Genomic DNA, 13,342 nt, shown 5'->3' on the forward strand with positions numbered 1-13,342 from the left:
TTATCTTTGGCTCGGAGTGTGTGTTGGTGTGGGGCGAGGGGGGGGTCAGAACACTTAGCTAAGCTAGCAAAAACCTATCTTGTGAAAGAAAAACGACAACCACAACAACAACAAAATCCCACCATACATTTAAGAACATTTGGCTTTTTGACTTATGTGGGTCTTACATTTGTTCATTTTAGGGATTAATGAATCTCACATTTCCATCCCCTGAAGAAAACAAGTCTGGAGACAAGTTTGCCTTACCTTTCATGATCTGATTGACAGCTTCAGTCCTGCGATCCACGCCAAGAGACTCCCACTGCCCTGTTGCATCCAAGTAGTAGGTGGCAATAACCGATGGAGTCATGGTGATCATATTTTGCTCCCCACAGCCAGAAGGAGTGATAATGAGATGCCTGAGTTTACTGCCATCAATTGAGTCTTCAATCATCTGAGCCACACGGTCGCCTGAATGTGAAAAAATTACCAAGCACGTTAGAAACCGGGTAGTTTGTGAACTTTCTTTAAGCTTCAATATATTTAGGGCAAATGATTAGTCTAATCTTGCTTCCAATTCCACTAATCCTTCCTTTAGAGCATTGAACATAGAGTGATTAGGTTCCAGGACTAATTAGAAGGTTTATTAACTAAACCTATTTATTTCAGTTTCAAAATTGCCAGACTTATGGTTAAAAAGAAGAAACAATATATATGTAGAAAAGGATAAAGCTGACCAAAAGATTGTCAGGCCTGTCCTAGCTTTAGCATTTGGGAAAGAAAGACCCTCAACTCCATTTGCAGTGAAAGATAAACTTTTACTAAAGCCAAGTGGTTACAGTGTAGCAAAAGCCAGATCTGAGGAGTCACTCATGAAGCCATTTCTTTTCCCCTCTCCCAGTCCCCGCCCCGCCCCGGTCATCTTAGTAGTGTCCAATAAAGTTTAAATTAGTTGTTTTGGTAAGAGGTCTGAGGTTGGCGCTTCTGATGGGCATTCACCAGGGGTGGGTTTCTCCAGGTTCGCACCAGTACGCCAGAACCGGTTCATAGTGTACCTTTTGGAACCTGTTCCAGAAGGAAGGAAGGAAGGAAGGAAGGAAGGAAGGAAGGAAGGAAGGAAGGAAGGAAGGAAGGAAGGAAGGAAGGGGGAGAGATACACACAGGAAAGGAAGAGATACACACAAGAAAGGAAGGAAGGAATGGAGGGAGAGGGAGAGAAAAAAGAGAGACAAAGATAGAAAGAGGAAAAAAAGAAAAAGGAAGTGGGAGAGAGAGAAGAAAGAAAGAGGGGGAGAGAGACAAAAGGAAGGAAGGAAAAAGAGAGCGAGAGAAAGAAGGAAAAAGAAAGAGAACCTATGAACACAATTGAGCCCAAAATTTTGGTTGCTTAGCAAGAGCATTGTTAAGTGAGTCTCACCACATTTTCCAAGTTGGCCATGCCCACCCGGTCACATGACCACCAAGCCACTCCCACAAAACAGGCCACACCTACAGAATAGGTTCTAAAAATTTTCAAACCCACCCCTGTGGCAGCCCCTTAGATATTAGAACACTGCTATCATGTCATGGCTATGAGACCCCCCCACTTCACTTCGATGGCAGCCTGCCATAAAGTATGGGGGGAGGGAACGGCAAATGCAGGGAGTGGGTATGAAAGGAGCCAGAAGTGCCAACCAGAGACACCAATTGAATGATTCAAGGACATAGGCATGGGAACAGAATGTGAATGCCAGTGGTGGGTTTCAAAATTTTTAGAACCTAATCTGTAGGTGTGGCCTGTTTTGTGGGAATGGCTTGGTGGTCATGTGACCGGGTGGGCGTGGCCAACTTGGAAAATGTGGTGAGACTCACTTAACAATGCTCTTGCTAAGCAACCAAAATTTTGGGCTCAATTGTGTTCATATGTTCTCTTTCTTTTTCCTTCTTTCTCTCGCTCTCTTTTTCCTTCCTTCCTTTTGTCTCTCTTCCCCTCTTTCTTTCTTCTCTCTCTCCCACTTCCTTTTTCTTTTTTTCTCTTTCTATCTTTGTCTCTCTTTTTTCTCTCCCTCTCCCTCCATTCCTTCCTTCCTTTCTTGTGTGTATCTCTTCCTTTCCTGTGTGTATCTCTACCCCTTCCTTCCTTCCTTCCTTCCTTCCTTCCTTCCTTCCTTCCTTCCTTCCTTCCTTCCTTCCTTCCTTCCTTCCTTCCTTTCGGAACAGGTTCCAAAAGGTACACTACAAACCGGTTCTGGCGTACTGGTGCGAACCGGGAGAAACTCACCCCTGGGCATGATGGCAGATCTGACACTAACTCAATACCAGTATAAAATCCAAACTTTTACAGGGACTCCACAAGGAAAACCACCAATTTTTTTAAATGACTGTTTGAATGTCATTAGAGTTAGACCTGTATGGATCTGGGGGAGAATGGCATTTCAGAGGGCAGGCACAGAGCAAAGAAGGAAGAGCCAAGGTGGCGCAGTGGTTAAATGCAGCACTGTAGGCTACTGCTAGATCAGCAGGTCAGCGGTTCAAATCTCACCGGCTCAGGGTTGACTCAGCCTTCCATCCTTCCGAGGTGGGTAAAATGAGGACCCAGATTGTTGGGGGCAATATGCTGACTCTCTGTAAACAGCTTAGAGAGACCTGAAAGGCCTATGAAGCGGTATATAAGTCTACTGCTATTGCTATTGGCTTCCTAGGTCCCATAAGATTACACTGTTTAAACCTTAGGATCTGGAGCACACCCACTTTGATTTCACCAGATAGGCAAAAGTAATAAGGTTGAATGTCGGAAGTGGGACACATCGATTGTATCTGTGGATCCAGTAAGAAAGGCTCTGATCTACATTTGTATTTATTCAGGAACAGAAAAAAGGGAGATGTTGTTATATCAAGGAGTCCATCTTCAGCACCAGTAAACTGTAGCAAAAATTGGGTTTGTGACTATTTCATTTTCTCTGTTTAACTGATGTAGGAGCCTGGATTTCAAATAACTAATTCTTACCTTGAACACTAATCTTAGTTTCTATTTCTGAGTCAGGCACCTTGTCATCTAATTTATTGGCTTTGACTGTTTGTTCCTGGGTTCCACCTGAAAAATGGAAAAGAAAATGAGGAAAATTACAGGAAAAGAAAAAAATTACATTGTACCTTAAGTACCTCTTCGACATTGTTTCTAATAATCAATTGTAAATGGAATTTAACAGAGTTATCTTAATAGGCACTTAATAGGAAGGAATATAATTGTCTGTAATCACATAACTTTTGCAAAGTAAAATAACTTTTATTTTAAACTGCCGTGGTAAAAAAGGGCCTCTCCTTTCCCTGGAACCAATAAAGCACGTGGGTGAAAGGACTTTGCCATTCCCAGGACTTAGTAAAAGGTATACTGGGAATTAATGAATAAGAATTAGAGTTACTCACCGACTCCTTTTGTAGCTGGGTCCAGTTCAATAATAGTCATAATCTCTTTCCGTTCCCCTTCAGGCTGTTTCAGAAAAAGACACCAGATTAATCTCTTATGGGAGCCTCATTGCAAATAAAAATACCCTGCTTGACAGCAACAAGTACTTCAAAAGAGCAATAACAACATACAAAGAGTCCCCTGTGGAATCTCTTAGAAATGTAGTCAAATATTCAGTATAGAATTGGTGCTTGGATGCTCAATGAGAAAAAACTTAGGTCAGCCTCATATTTTCTCAATAGCCAAATCAGCATGGTCCTCTATTAAGGATTAATTTTTATTTATCCACCCATCTACCATCAGCTCTTAATGGCTCATTGCCCCCTCCAGTAGCTGAATATCCTGGAAGCCCTAAGCTTCCTTATTGCAGATTATGGGGAGCGGGGGGGAAGGGGGGGGGACAAGAATATCTTGGTCCCTCAAGATGTCCTTACTTATTCTCAGAGTTGGGTTCCTACCGGTTCGCACCGGTTCGGTAGAAACGGTTCGTCAAATCTACCGAACCGGTTAGAAGAGGTTCCACCAGTGGACCCGGAAAGCAGGCCACACCTACAGAAGAGGTTCCAAAAATTTTTGAAACCGACCACTGCTTAGCTGAGCCGAGGTGGCGCAGTGGTTAGGGTGCAGTACTGCAGGCCACTTCAGCTGACTGTTATCTGCAGTTCAGCGGTTCAAATCTCACCGGCTCAAGGTTGACTCAGCCTTCCATCCTTCCGAGGTGGGTGAAATGAGGACCCAGACTGTGGGGGCGATATGCTGACTCTGTAAACCACTTAGAGAGGGCTGAAATCCCCATGAAGCGGTATATAAGTCTAACTGCTATTGCTATTGGTATTATTCTTACTGTACTGTCTCCCATGATTTCTTCTTCCCCGATAACAGCTGCTCTATGTTGTCTGTGTAGCCTGCTTCTCAGAGTGATATTCCACATCTCTGATGGAAGTTTAGATGATAAAAACATTGCCAGTCTTTAAAACGTTGCAATGCTGATGTGACTTTTGTTGCACAAGAGTAACACATTGCTGTTGTTGTGGACAATTTTAGCTGCTTGGTCATGTCTCGTACTCATCCTTCCCACCCACCAAATCACACCACTAAAGTATAAAGGATAATTGTTTGATGTGGCAGGGATTTGTTTTTAATTGCAACTGGGGAGGGATTGAGGGAGGGGGGAGGGAGAAAGACTGGACTAAAAGAATCCTGGCTGCAACACTGAGTATATTTGCTTTGCATGAAAGAACTCCCCCAAGCAGACAGCTCTGCCCCCATTCTGCCATTTTCAAACCAACTCAAATTTTGCTATGGGAAGATTGTCAAAAGACAATCAGAACAACTATACAGTCTGTTGTGGCCCAGCAGGAGCCGTTGGAGCTGCCACCAGACTCCGACACCGAGGGGCCCTGTGAGTCGGCTCTGGAGGATGTGGAGGGCACTGGACAAGGTTCTGACTCCGAGCAGGACACAGGGAGGCTGGTTGGCCACCAGGAGGCGCCTGAGCCTTGGACCAGTGGGGAGGAGAAAAGGGAGAGTGATCCAGACGCCAGTAGTGAGTTGTTCCCGGCACTGAAGAGCTAATAGGCGTCAGGAACAGTTGCGCAAGTACAGGAGGTAATTGCACTCAGCTGGTGGTCATTAGGCTCCTCTCCAGACTATAAAAGGACTGCTTGTGCACACGCCCCTTTTGAAGAAGTCAATGCAGGAACTAATGTTGGAGAACATTATTGTGAGCTTGGCAGGCTGGATTGCTGCCAAGGCTTGTCTGAGTTGCTGCCAAGGTCCTTATCTGTTTCTTATGCTTGGCTTTCAGCCACCGAGGTCTTGGTGTCTTGCTATTAAAGTACATTCCAGTTAAGCTTGTCTCGGCATTCGTTACTGGACGGAGGAGGGGGTCAGAACACAGTCCAAGATGAATAACAGACTAGACCATTTGAACCACCATTAGGCCATTTTGTGTTGTTACAAGTTAGGTTTTGAGACCAAAAAGCCTTTTTGTTGCAAGTTGGGGGGGGGGGGGTAAAGGGTGCATTCATTAATAAAATCATGGTAAATAGTGTTTATCAGCAGCGATCTCTGGTTATCGCCCCTTTTTTCCAAGAGCCAAAATGTAACCCCACTTGTTACTTACTACAACTTTCAACTTCTTCCTCACACCATCTGATGCCAACACTCCCCGGACACTAGCTTTGACCTCAATATCATGCAATCCTTGCTGTAATGGGACGATCACAAATGGCACTGCCCTGGAGGACAGAGCTGGAATCGTGAATTGCTCTCGGTATCTTTGTGTTTCTGTGGAAGCACTGCAGAAGGCTGGGTTGTATAACAATTCCACTCGCACCTAGTGGAGATGGAAAGAAGCAGATGAGCCACAAGGCAGCTTTGACCCTAAGAATCATTTAAAATCCAGCCTTCCCACAAATGACACAAACACATTCCCCAGCAAATATATCCCTGCACCAGCAAGTCATTGTGATATATGGAAGAAAGGACAGAAGAGGGGTACGCACAGAGCACACATACACACACATCATATCATGCAATTTATCCTTCCCTTCTTTTCATCCTGGACTGGTGGAAAATAGGACTGTGTGAATAAGTCAGTATGTATGCAACAGTGGTGGGATTCAAATAATTTAACAACCGGTTCTCTGCCCTAATGCCCAGCTGGGTAGGTATGGCTTGGTGGTCATGTGGCAGGGCGGGTGTGGCCAACTCAACATCACTCACATCGGTGGGTGCTTCGCCTAAGCTGTTACAATATAATACGTTTTAACTGGAGAGGCAGTTTCTGTAAGTAGGGCAATAAAGATTAGGCTAGAAACAACACCAGAATGTTTCCTTCCTGCCTTCCTTACAGGGTTAGCCCTGTAAAGTGGGAAAAAAACAAAATGAGATTTCTTCCAACAACCGGTTCTCCGAACTGCTTAGATAGTTAACAACCAGTTCTTCCGGATAGGTGCAAACTGGCTGAATCTCACCACTGGTATGCAAATAAGACCACCCATAAGTGCCTCATAAGTGCACTTCTCAATAGAAAAAACAAATGGAGCAGAGATGATGATCTAAACCAGTATTTCTTAAACTGTGATCTGAGGAGGGGGTCCTTTAAAACCCTCACAGGGGCTCACAATATCAGAATGACTTGCCAGGCAGTAAAGGTATCTGCAAACATTTAAAAGAATGTTACTCTTCTCATTATTATGTTTTTTTTTGTCATGAAAAATATTCTATTGGTTAACATGAATTAAATATTACTGTTTTTATATTATCCAATAAATAAATGTTCTACAAATGCATCCATTTTTATTTTAATACGATAAAGATGAATAAACATTGCCCATAGGAATAAAAGCTCTTTAGGGGGCCCCCCATAATGTTCAAAAGTCGGAAGGGGTCACGGGTGGGACTCAGCCAGTTCGCACCAATTTGGGGGAATTGGATGTTGATTTTGCCCCTGGTTTGCTGGTTGTTGCTGGTTGTTGCACCCCATCCCGGGGCCCTCACAAGAGTCTCCACGTGGCCCTTTCATCGAACCAGGTAAGTGAAGGGCCCGCATGAAGTATATTAGAGGGCCCATTTCCAGCCTCCGGAGGCCTCTGGAGCCTGGGGGAAGCCATTTCCATCCTCCTGGAGGCTCAGGGAAAACCTCCAGAGGCTGGAAAGGGCAAAAAAATGGCCCTACCAGAAGTTCAAAAATGGGCCCGTTTCTGGCTTCCAGAGGGCCTCCGGAGCCCTGGGGATGCTGTTTTCACACTGGGTGAAAAATGGGCCTACTGGAAGTACCGGAACGCCAAAAACAGGTCCAATTCCAGCCTGCGGAGCCCAGGGGAGGCTTGGAGAAAATCTCTGGAGCCTGGGGAGGGAGAAAACTCCTCCCTCCCATGCTGCAGGAGGCTGAGAAGGCCACGCCCACCACGGCTGCACCCACCCAGCAATCGGGCATAGAACCCACCCCTGGAAGGGGTCCTAACAACAAAAAACTTAAGGAGTTTTGGTCCAGAGAGCCTCAGCCAAAGGTGCCCACCATTGCCTCCATCGCTGGCATTTGATTATTAGTCAGAAAATGCTGTGGCTTAAAGTTGGAAATACGTAAAGTTTGCCTGTCAAAGAACCGATAGCAACACAAGTCATGCACATTTCCTAATTTTTAAACCCACACTCTTGTCACCGTCCCAAAACTTACATAAATATCATTATTAGCGTAGTTGTACAGAACAGCTCGAATCTCCACCTGCTCGTTCTTCACTACTGAGTACGGGACTCGAAGGTCAATGAAGAAGTCTTTCATGACTGTTATTTCATAAGGTTCAGCCACGCAGATCCCTGCAAGGAAAGTCAATGGAAAAGCCCCGCAAAAAACATTAATTCTACTTTACTTCTTAGGTGCTTTTCACACCTGCCAACTTTAGCTCCATCGTTCATAATTCTTTACCTTTGGTGGGTGAAATGCTCACAGCCAGCACCTCCCAGGTTGTGATGGAATCCCGCAGATAAAAAGACATTATCTTGCTTGAAATCCTAGAGACAAAATGAAATGTGTTAGGTCAGTGGTTCTCAACCTGAGGTCTGCAGACTCCCGGCAAAGGGATGGGGGGAATGTCATCACAGGAGGTTCCACAAAGGCTTGAAGAAATGTTATGATTTAAATATTGAGTTACATATTGTGGGTTTGTGGACATGGTCTGTGGCCACAAAAGGTATTTAAAGGGGGTCACGGTGAAGAAAAGGCAGAGGTATTATAGTATGCACTTGGAAGCTCATCTCAGGTAGACAACTGCTACAGCTACCAATTATACAGAATCCTTCCTTCCAAAAGGATCCAAGAATCAATGGGAAATACAAACAAGACCCAAATGGAAGTTGTCATCAGCTATTTCCCCCATTAAATTCTAAGTTTTCAACAGTAGGGCTTCATAATAAAATACTCATTTTGGGACTTCCTGGGAGGAGCTTGCTGATGGTGGCAGCTTAAAATTAGCTGGTTTCTTATCCTTCAGGCAAAAAGGGAAGAAGATCCCCTGTTAAGACGTCGGATAGATGATCATCTAAACAGATACGTGACCAGGAATTCGGGGGCAGCTAATTTTAAGCTGCCACCATCAGCAAGCTCCTCCCAGGAAGTCCCAAAATGAGTATTTTATTATGAAGCCCTACTGTTGCAAACTTAGAATTTAATCTGGGAAATAGCTGATGACAACTTCCATTTGGATCTTGTTTGTATTTCCCACACAAACAAGATCCAAATGGAAGTTGTCATCAGCTATTTCCCCCATTAAATTCTAAGTTTGCAACAGTAGGGCTTCATAATAAAATACTCATTTTGAAAGCAATAAACAGTAACATGGGGAACATAAATGACAATGCAATTTGATTGCTGCTGGATAATCGCCAACTACCTATTCCTAACTTTGAAATCAACTTCAAGGTGACTCACTGTCACATTTATCTGTATTCCCTTCAAGATTCTACTGATAGCTTCCAAAGTTGCCCTGTGATGGGAGACGAAGCACAACAAACCAGTTTAGTCCAAGCGGCAAGAGCTGGAAAGCAGCTTTTTCCACAACTATCATTTCCTGGTCCTTCAACTGTGCTCCATATAGCAGAACCCAAGAGGAAAGATGCATTATTGCTGCTAATGGTGTGAGAAGTAGAAAACAGCATATGCCAACGTACATCTCTACTTGGCTGAAACTATTCCCCACCCCCCCAATGGACCTAGATCCTCTGATCTTGGCTGATAACTCTGGATCAACTTGGCTAAGATTAATTTATCAAAATTCATGGCTTTTCACAGGATGATGCAAGTTTAAGCCGGGTGTATCAAGCCTTAAACAACAACAATTATGAACGCAGAAAGGCAATTAAATTTATCAACCCTCCTTAAAGATGGGTTTTTTTTAAAAAAAAGCAGCCAGTCTTTCTTTTTTAAACCAGCAAGATCTTAAAGCTAAATATTCTTTAAAAAAAAACTAAATGTAAAAAAATGTATATGTTAACAATGTAAAAAAGATGTTGAGACTCTAGAAAGAGTGCAGAGAAGAACAACAAAGATGATTAGGGGACTGGAGGCTAAAACATATAAAGAACAGTTGCAGGAACTGGGTATGTCTAGTTAATGAAAAGAAGGATCAGGGGAGACATGATAGCAGTCTTCCAATATCTCAAGGGATGCCCCAAAGAAGAGGGAGTCAAGCTATTCTCCAAGGCACCTGAAGGCAGGACAAGAAGCAATGGGTGGGAACTAATCAAGGAGAGAAGCAACCTAGAACTGAGGAGAAATTTCCTGACAGTGAGAACAATTAATCAGTGGAGCAACTTGTCTCCAGTAGTTGTGAATGCCCCAACACTAGAGGTTTTTAAGAAGATATTGGATAACTGTTTGTCTGAAATGGTGTAGGTTTTCCTGCCTAAGCAGGGGGTTGGACTAGAAGACCTCTGGTCATTGGCCATAATAAACAGTGATTAACAAGTAGCTTTTCTCTTCTAAAGGAGGTGAAAAATAAACCCCAGGTTTCATGCAGAACCTTTTCTGATTCGTTCCTCTTGGAAGAGACACCATGTCCCCCATCCCTGCATAAATTTTGAAATCATTAGATTTTCCTTTCAACTGGAAAATGGGCTAATAGAAACAGAAGAACTCAAATACCCTTGACTGTTAGGTGGTGCATTCAGGATCTCCGTTAGCCACAACCAACTCTCGGGAAAATCAGACCTTGAGATGATGTTGTCATCGCCAAAGAATTCATCTTCAAAATCACCTGGAAAACAGAAAGCAAGTTGGTATAAGATACTGTTTTTAACAATATTTTATTAAATAAGCCACAGTTAACTAGATTGTTATTTTCAAAAATAGCAAAATAGTAGGTATTTCTGTATTTTGGTTAATCAAAGTATACTTTCCCTTGCTTGCTATTCTACCAGAAAGTTCTGGATATGCAAACTGGCCCAATGGTGCAACGTTTCCTTCTTCAAAACTCAAGCTATTCAGAATGAGACACTCTGCAGGGCAATAGGGATTGCTTCCATCACGTGCAGTATTAGATGTAGTAGCAAGGACATGAGGAGAATTAATCATTGTTTCTGTAGCCACCTATTTCTTCCATCCTTATTTTCCATTCTCTATTAGATTGACATGTATACATTAAATGAAATTAAGAAATAATTTCATTTTCAGTCAGACAGAGAAAACCAAAACTAGAAAAACAATTATCTATCAAGGAAAAGAAAATCAAGGTCATATGTGTTTCTAATCCACACCCAATCTTGTAGCTACCTCAAAGTGTAAGTCTATAGCAATATTGACACAATGCTTATTTCTCCTCTTTTCTTCAGTAGTGTTCACCCACATTTTCACATAGAAAAAACGCAGAATTTCAACACCCTACTGTTGTGGCCCGGCAGGAGCTGTTGGAGCTGTCGCCAGACTCCGACAGCGAGAGGCCCTATGAGTTGGCTTTGGAGGATGTGGAGGACCCTGGACAGGGTTCCAACTCTGAGCAGGGCGCAGAGAGGCTGGTTGGCCACCAGGAGGCGCCTGAGCCTTGGACCAGTGGGGAGGAGACAAGGGAGAGTGATCCGGACGTCAGCAGTGGGGAGGAGCCAAGGAAGTTGTTCCTAGATGCCCGGCACCAGAGAGATAATAGGCGTAAGGAACAATTACGTAATTACAGGAGGTGATTGTACTCAGCTGGTGGTCATTAGCCTCCTCTCCAGACTATAAAAGGACTGCTTGTGCACATGCCCCTTTTGCAGAAGTCAATGCAGGAACTAATGTTGGAGAACATTATTGTGAGCCTGGCAGGCTGGATTGCTGCCACAGCTTATCTGTGCTGGATTGCTGCCCAAGCTTGTGTGTGCCGGTTTGCTGCCAAGGACCTGTCTGTCTGTTAATTAAATGCCGTAACTTATCTTTGGCTCGGAGTGTGTGTTGGTGTGGGACGAGGGAGATCAGAACAGATTGCCATCCTGACCTTTTTTACTTCAGCTTTTTAAAAAAATCATTTTCAAACTAATTTTTTTTAAATCAAGTTTTTAATTTATAGTTCGTTGTTCCAGCTAGAATAAAATTGAAGCAGTCTACCATTAAACTACCACCAAAGATAGATCTATATTGCCACCACTTTCACTCAACAAGCCCTCAAAATCATTTCTCACCAAAAGCTTTCTTCAACCGCTGAGACCTCCCCAAAAGCTGCTTTAGCGGAACCAAAAGGTTGCCACGTTTTCCAGGCATTGGTGAATTAAATGTTCCTTTCTTTCAATAAACCCAGAACCTGCTACTTACTTCTAGCCAGAATCAACTCAGAATCCTGTACTTTTTCATCTCGGGTCGTTTTGATGTAGTTACAGCAGTGAAGGAAGGCGGCTTTACAAGCCTCTCCCTCCTGGATGTATCTTGCACGCCTTTCACAACTGTACCCCATGGGGTTCTCGTGCATGCCATCTTCACAACATTTACGCAGGTCGTCATTCTGAAACTCCGCCGCTAAAATATACAAAAATTGTGAAACATTAGACAATCCTATTTCTCACAGTCATAGGCATAAAGGGAAACAAGGGACAATGAATATCTGAGCCGAGGTGGCGCAGTGGTTAGAGTGCAGTACTGCAGGCCACTTCAGCTGACTGCTATCTGCAGTTCGGCGGTTCTTTTTTTCTTTTTTTTTAGGAATTTTTATTTTATTTTTGTTACATAGACAACATAATCACATAACAATAGAAAAAGAAAGGCAGAGGGAAAAGAAAAAAAAAGAAAAGAAAACCCATCATCCCATACAGTATGTCATTTGATTACAGGTGCTTTAACCTTTATCATTCTTATACATTCGTTGTTTCATTAAATAGTTTTTGGTTTCGTATCGTTTCTTACTCCCCTGCCTGTAGCAATCCATCCCTACTACATTTCCCCCCATACACACACCCCATATCTCTCTGTTATATATTTAATAGACGCCACAATAACCTAGGGTTAAAAAAAAGGGGGGGGAAGGGAAAAAAACACAAAAAAGAAGAAAAACTACCATCATCACATGCAGCATGTCGTTTGGTTACAAGTGTTTTAACATCTGCATCTTCAAATAATATTTGCCGTCTCAAATGTTTCATCTAATATAACTAAAGGCCTCATTTTCATTCTACAATATGAAAGCAGTGGTTAGGGTGCAGTACTGCAGGCCACTTCAGCTGACTGTTAGCTGCAGTTCAGCGGTTCAAATCTCACCGGCTCAAGGTTGACTCAGCCTTCCATCCTTCCGAGGTGGGTGAAATGAGGACCCGGATTGTTGTTTGGGGGCGATATGCTGACTCTGTAAACCGCTTAGAGAGGGCTGAAAGCCCTATGAAGCGGTATATAAGTCTAACTGCTACTGCTATTGCTATTGCTAAATAAAATATTCAAAGGAGTTAGTTGTTTGTCTTGTACCCAGAGAGCTGCCAGGAACAGCTGAACATCCTTTGACTTTTCACTACTGTAGTTACTAAGGACTGTCATTTTCATAAAATGTATGGCTTATTACTGTATCTGCACTTTTGCCAGAACATTCAAACTTGTCTTCTGTTTTTGGAAACCAATCAGATGTTGCAGTGTATCTGTACCCCTTAAATAGAGCATTCTAGGTGCCATATTATAGCAATAGCAATAGCAGTAGACTTATATACCGCTTCATAGGGCTTTCAGCCCTCTCTAAGCGGTTTACAGAGAGTCAGCATATTGCCCCCAACAATCTGGGTCCTCATTTTACCCACCTCGGAAGGATGGAAGGCTGAGTCAACCCTGAGCCGGTGAGATTTGAACCGCTGAACTGCTGATCTAGCAGTAGCCTGCAGTGCTGCATTTAACCACTGCGCCACCTTGGCTCCTATTCTACCAGGAGGCTTCAGTAAGCCATCCCCAGCTCCTGGAAAAAAACATGGGCTTTT

General features: G+C 43.3%; 1 protein-coding gene across 1 annotated transcript in view; it reads right to left on the reverse strand.

Moving 5' to 3' along the window:
- LOC106542332 (A.superbus venom factor 1) overlaps positions 1 to 13,342 on the reverse strand; it is a 76,553-nt gene that overhangs the window by 34,321 nt on the left and 28,890 nt on the right. Inside the window, exons 17-24 of the mRNA XM_087711004.1 lie at positions 11,709 to 11,909; positions 10,071 to 10,182; positions 7,857 to 7,942; positions 7,608 to 7,747; positions 5,550 to 5,762; positions 3,385 to 3,448; positions 2,966 to 3,052; positions 247 to 450 (exon numbers count right to left, since the gene is read on the reverse strand). Coding sequence (XP_087567130.1) covers positions 247 to 450; positions 2,966 to 3,052; positions 3,385 to 3,448; positions 5,550 to 5,762; positions 7,608 to 7,747; positions 7,857 to 7,942; positions 10,071 to 10,182; positions 11,709 to 11,909 — 1,107 coding nt within the window. The remainder of the gene's footprint in view (positions 1 to 246; positions 451 to 2,965; positions 3,053 to 3,384; positions 3,449 to 5,549; positions 5,763 to 7,607; positions 7,748 to 7,856; positions 7,943 to 10,070; positions 10,183 to 11,708; positions 11,910 to 13,342) is intronic.

The sequence above is a fragment of the Thamnophis sirtalis genome, unplaced genomic scaffold, assembly GCF_051295495.1.
Source record: "Thamnophis sirtalis isolate CommonGarterSnake01/CBP01778 unplaced genomic scaffold, rThaSir2_p1.2 scaffold_3, whole genome shotgun sequence".
Taxonomy (NCBI): domain Eukaryota; kingdom Metazoa; phylum Chordata; class Lepidosauria; order Squamata; family Natricidae; genus Thamnophis; species Thamnophis sirtalis.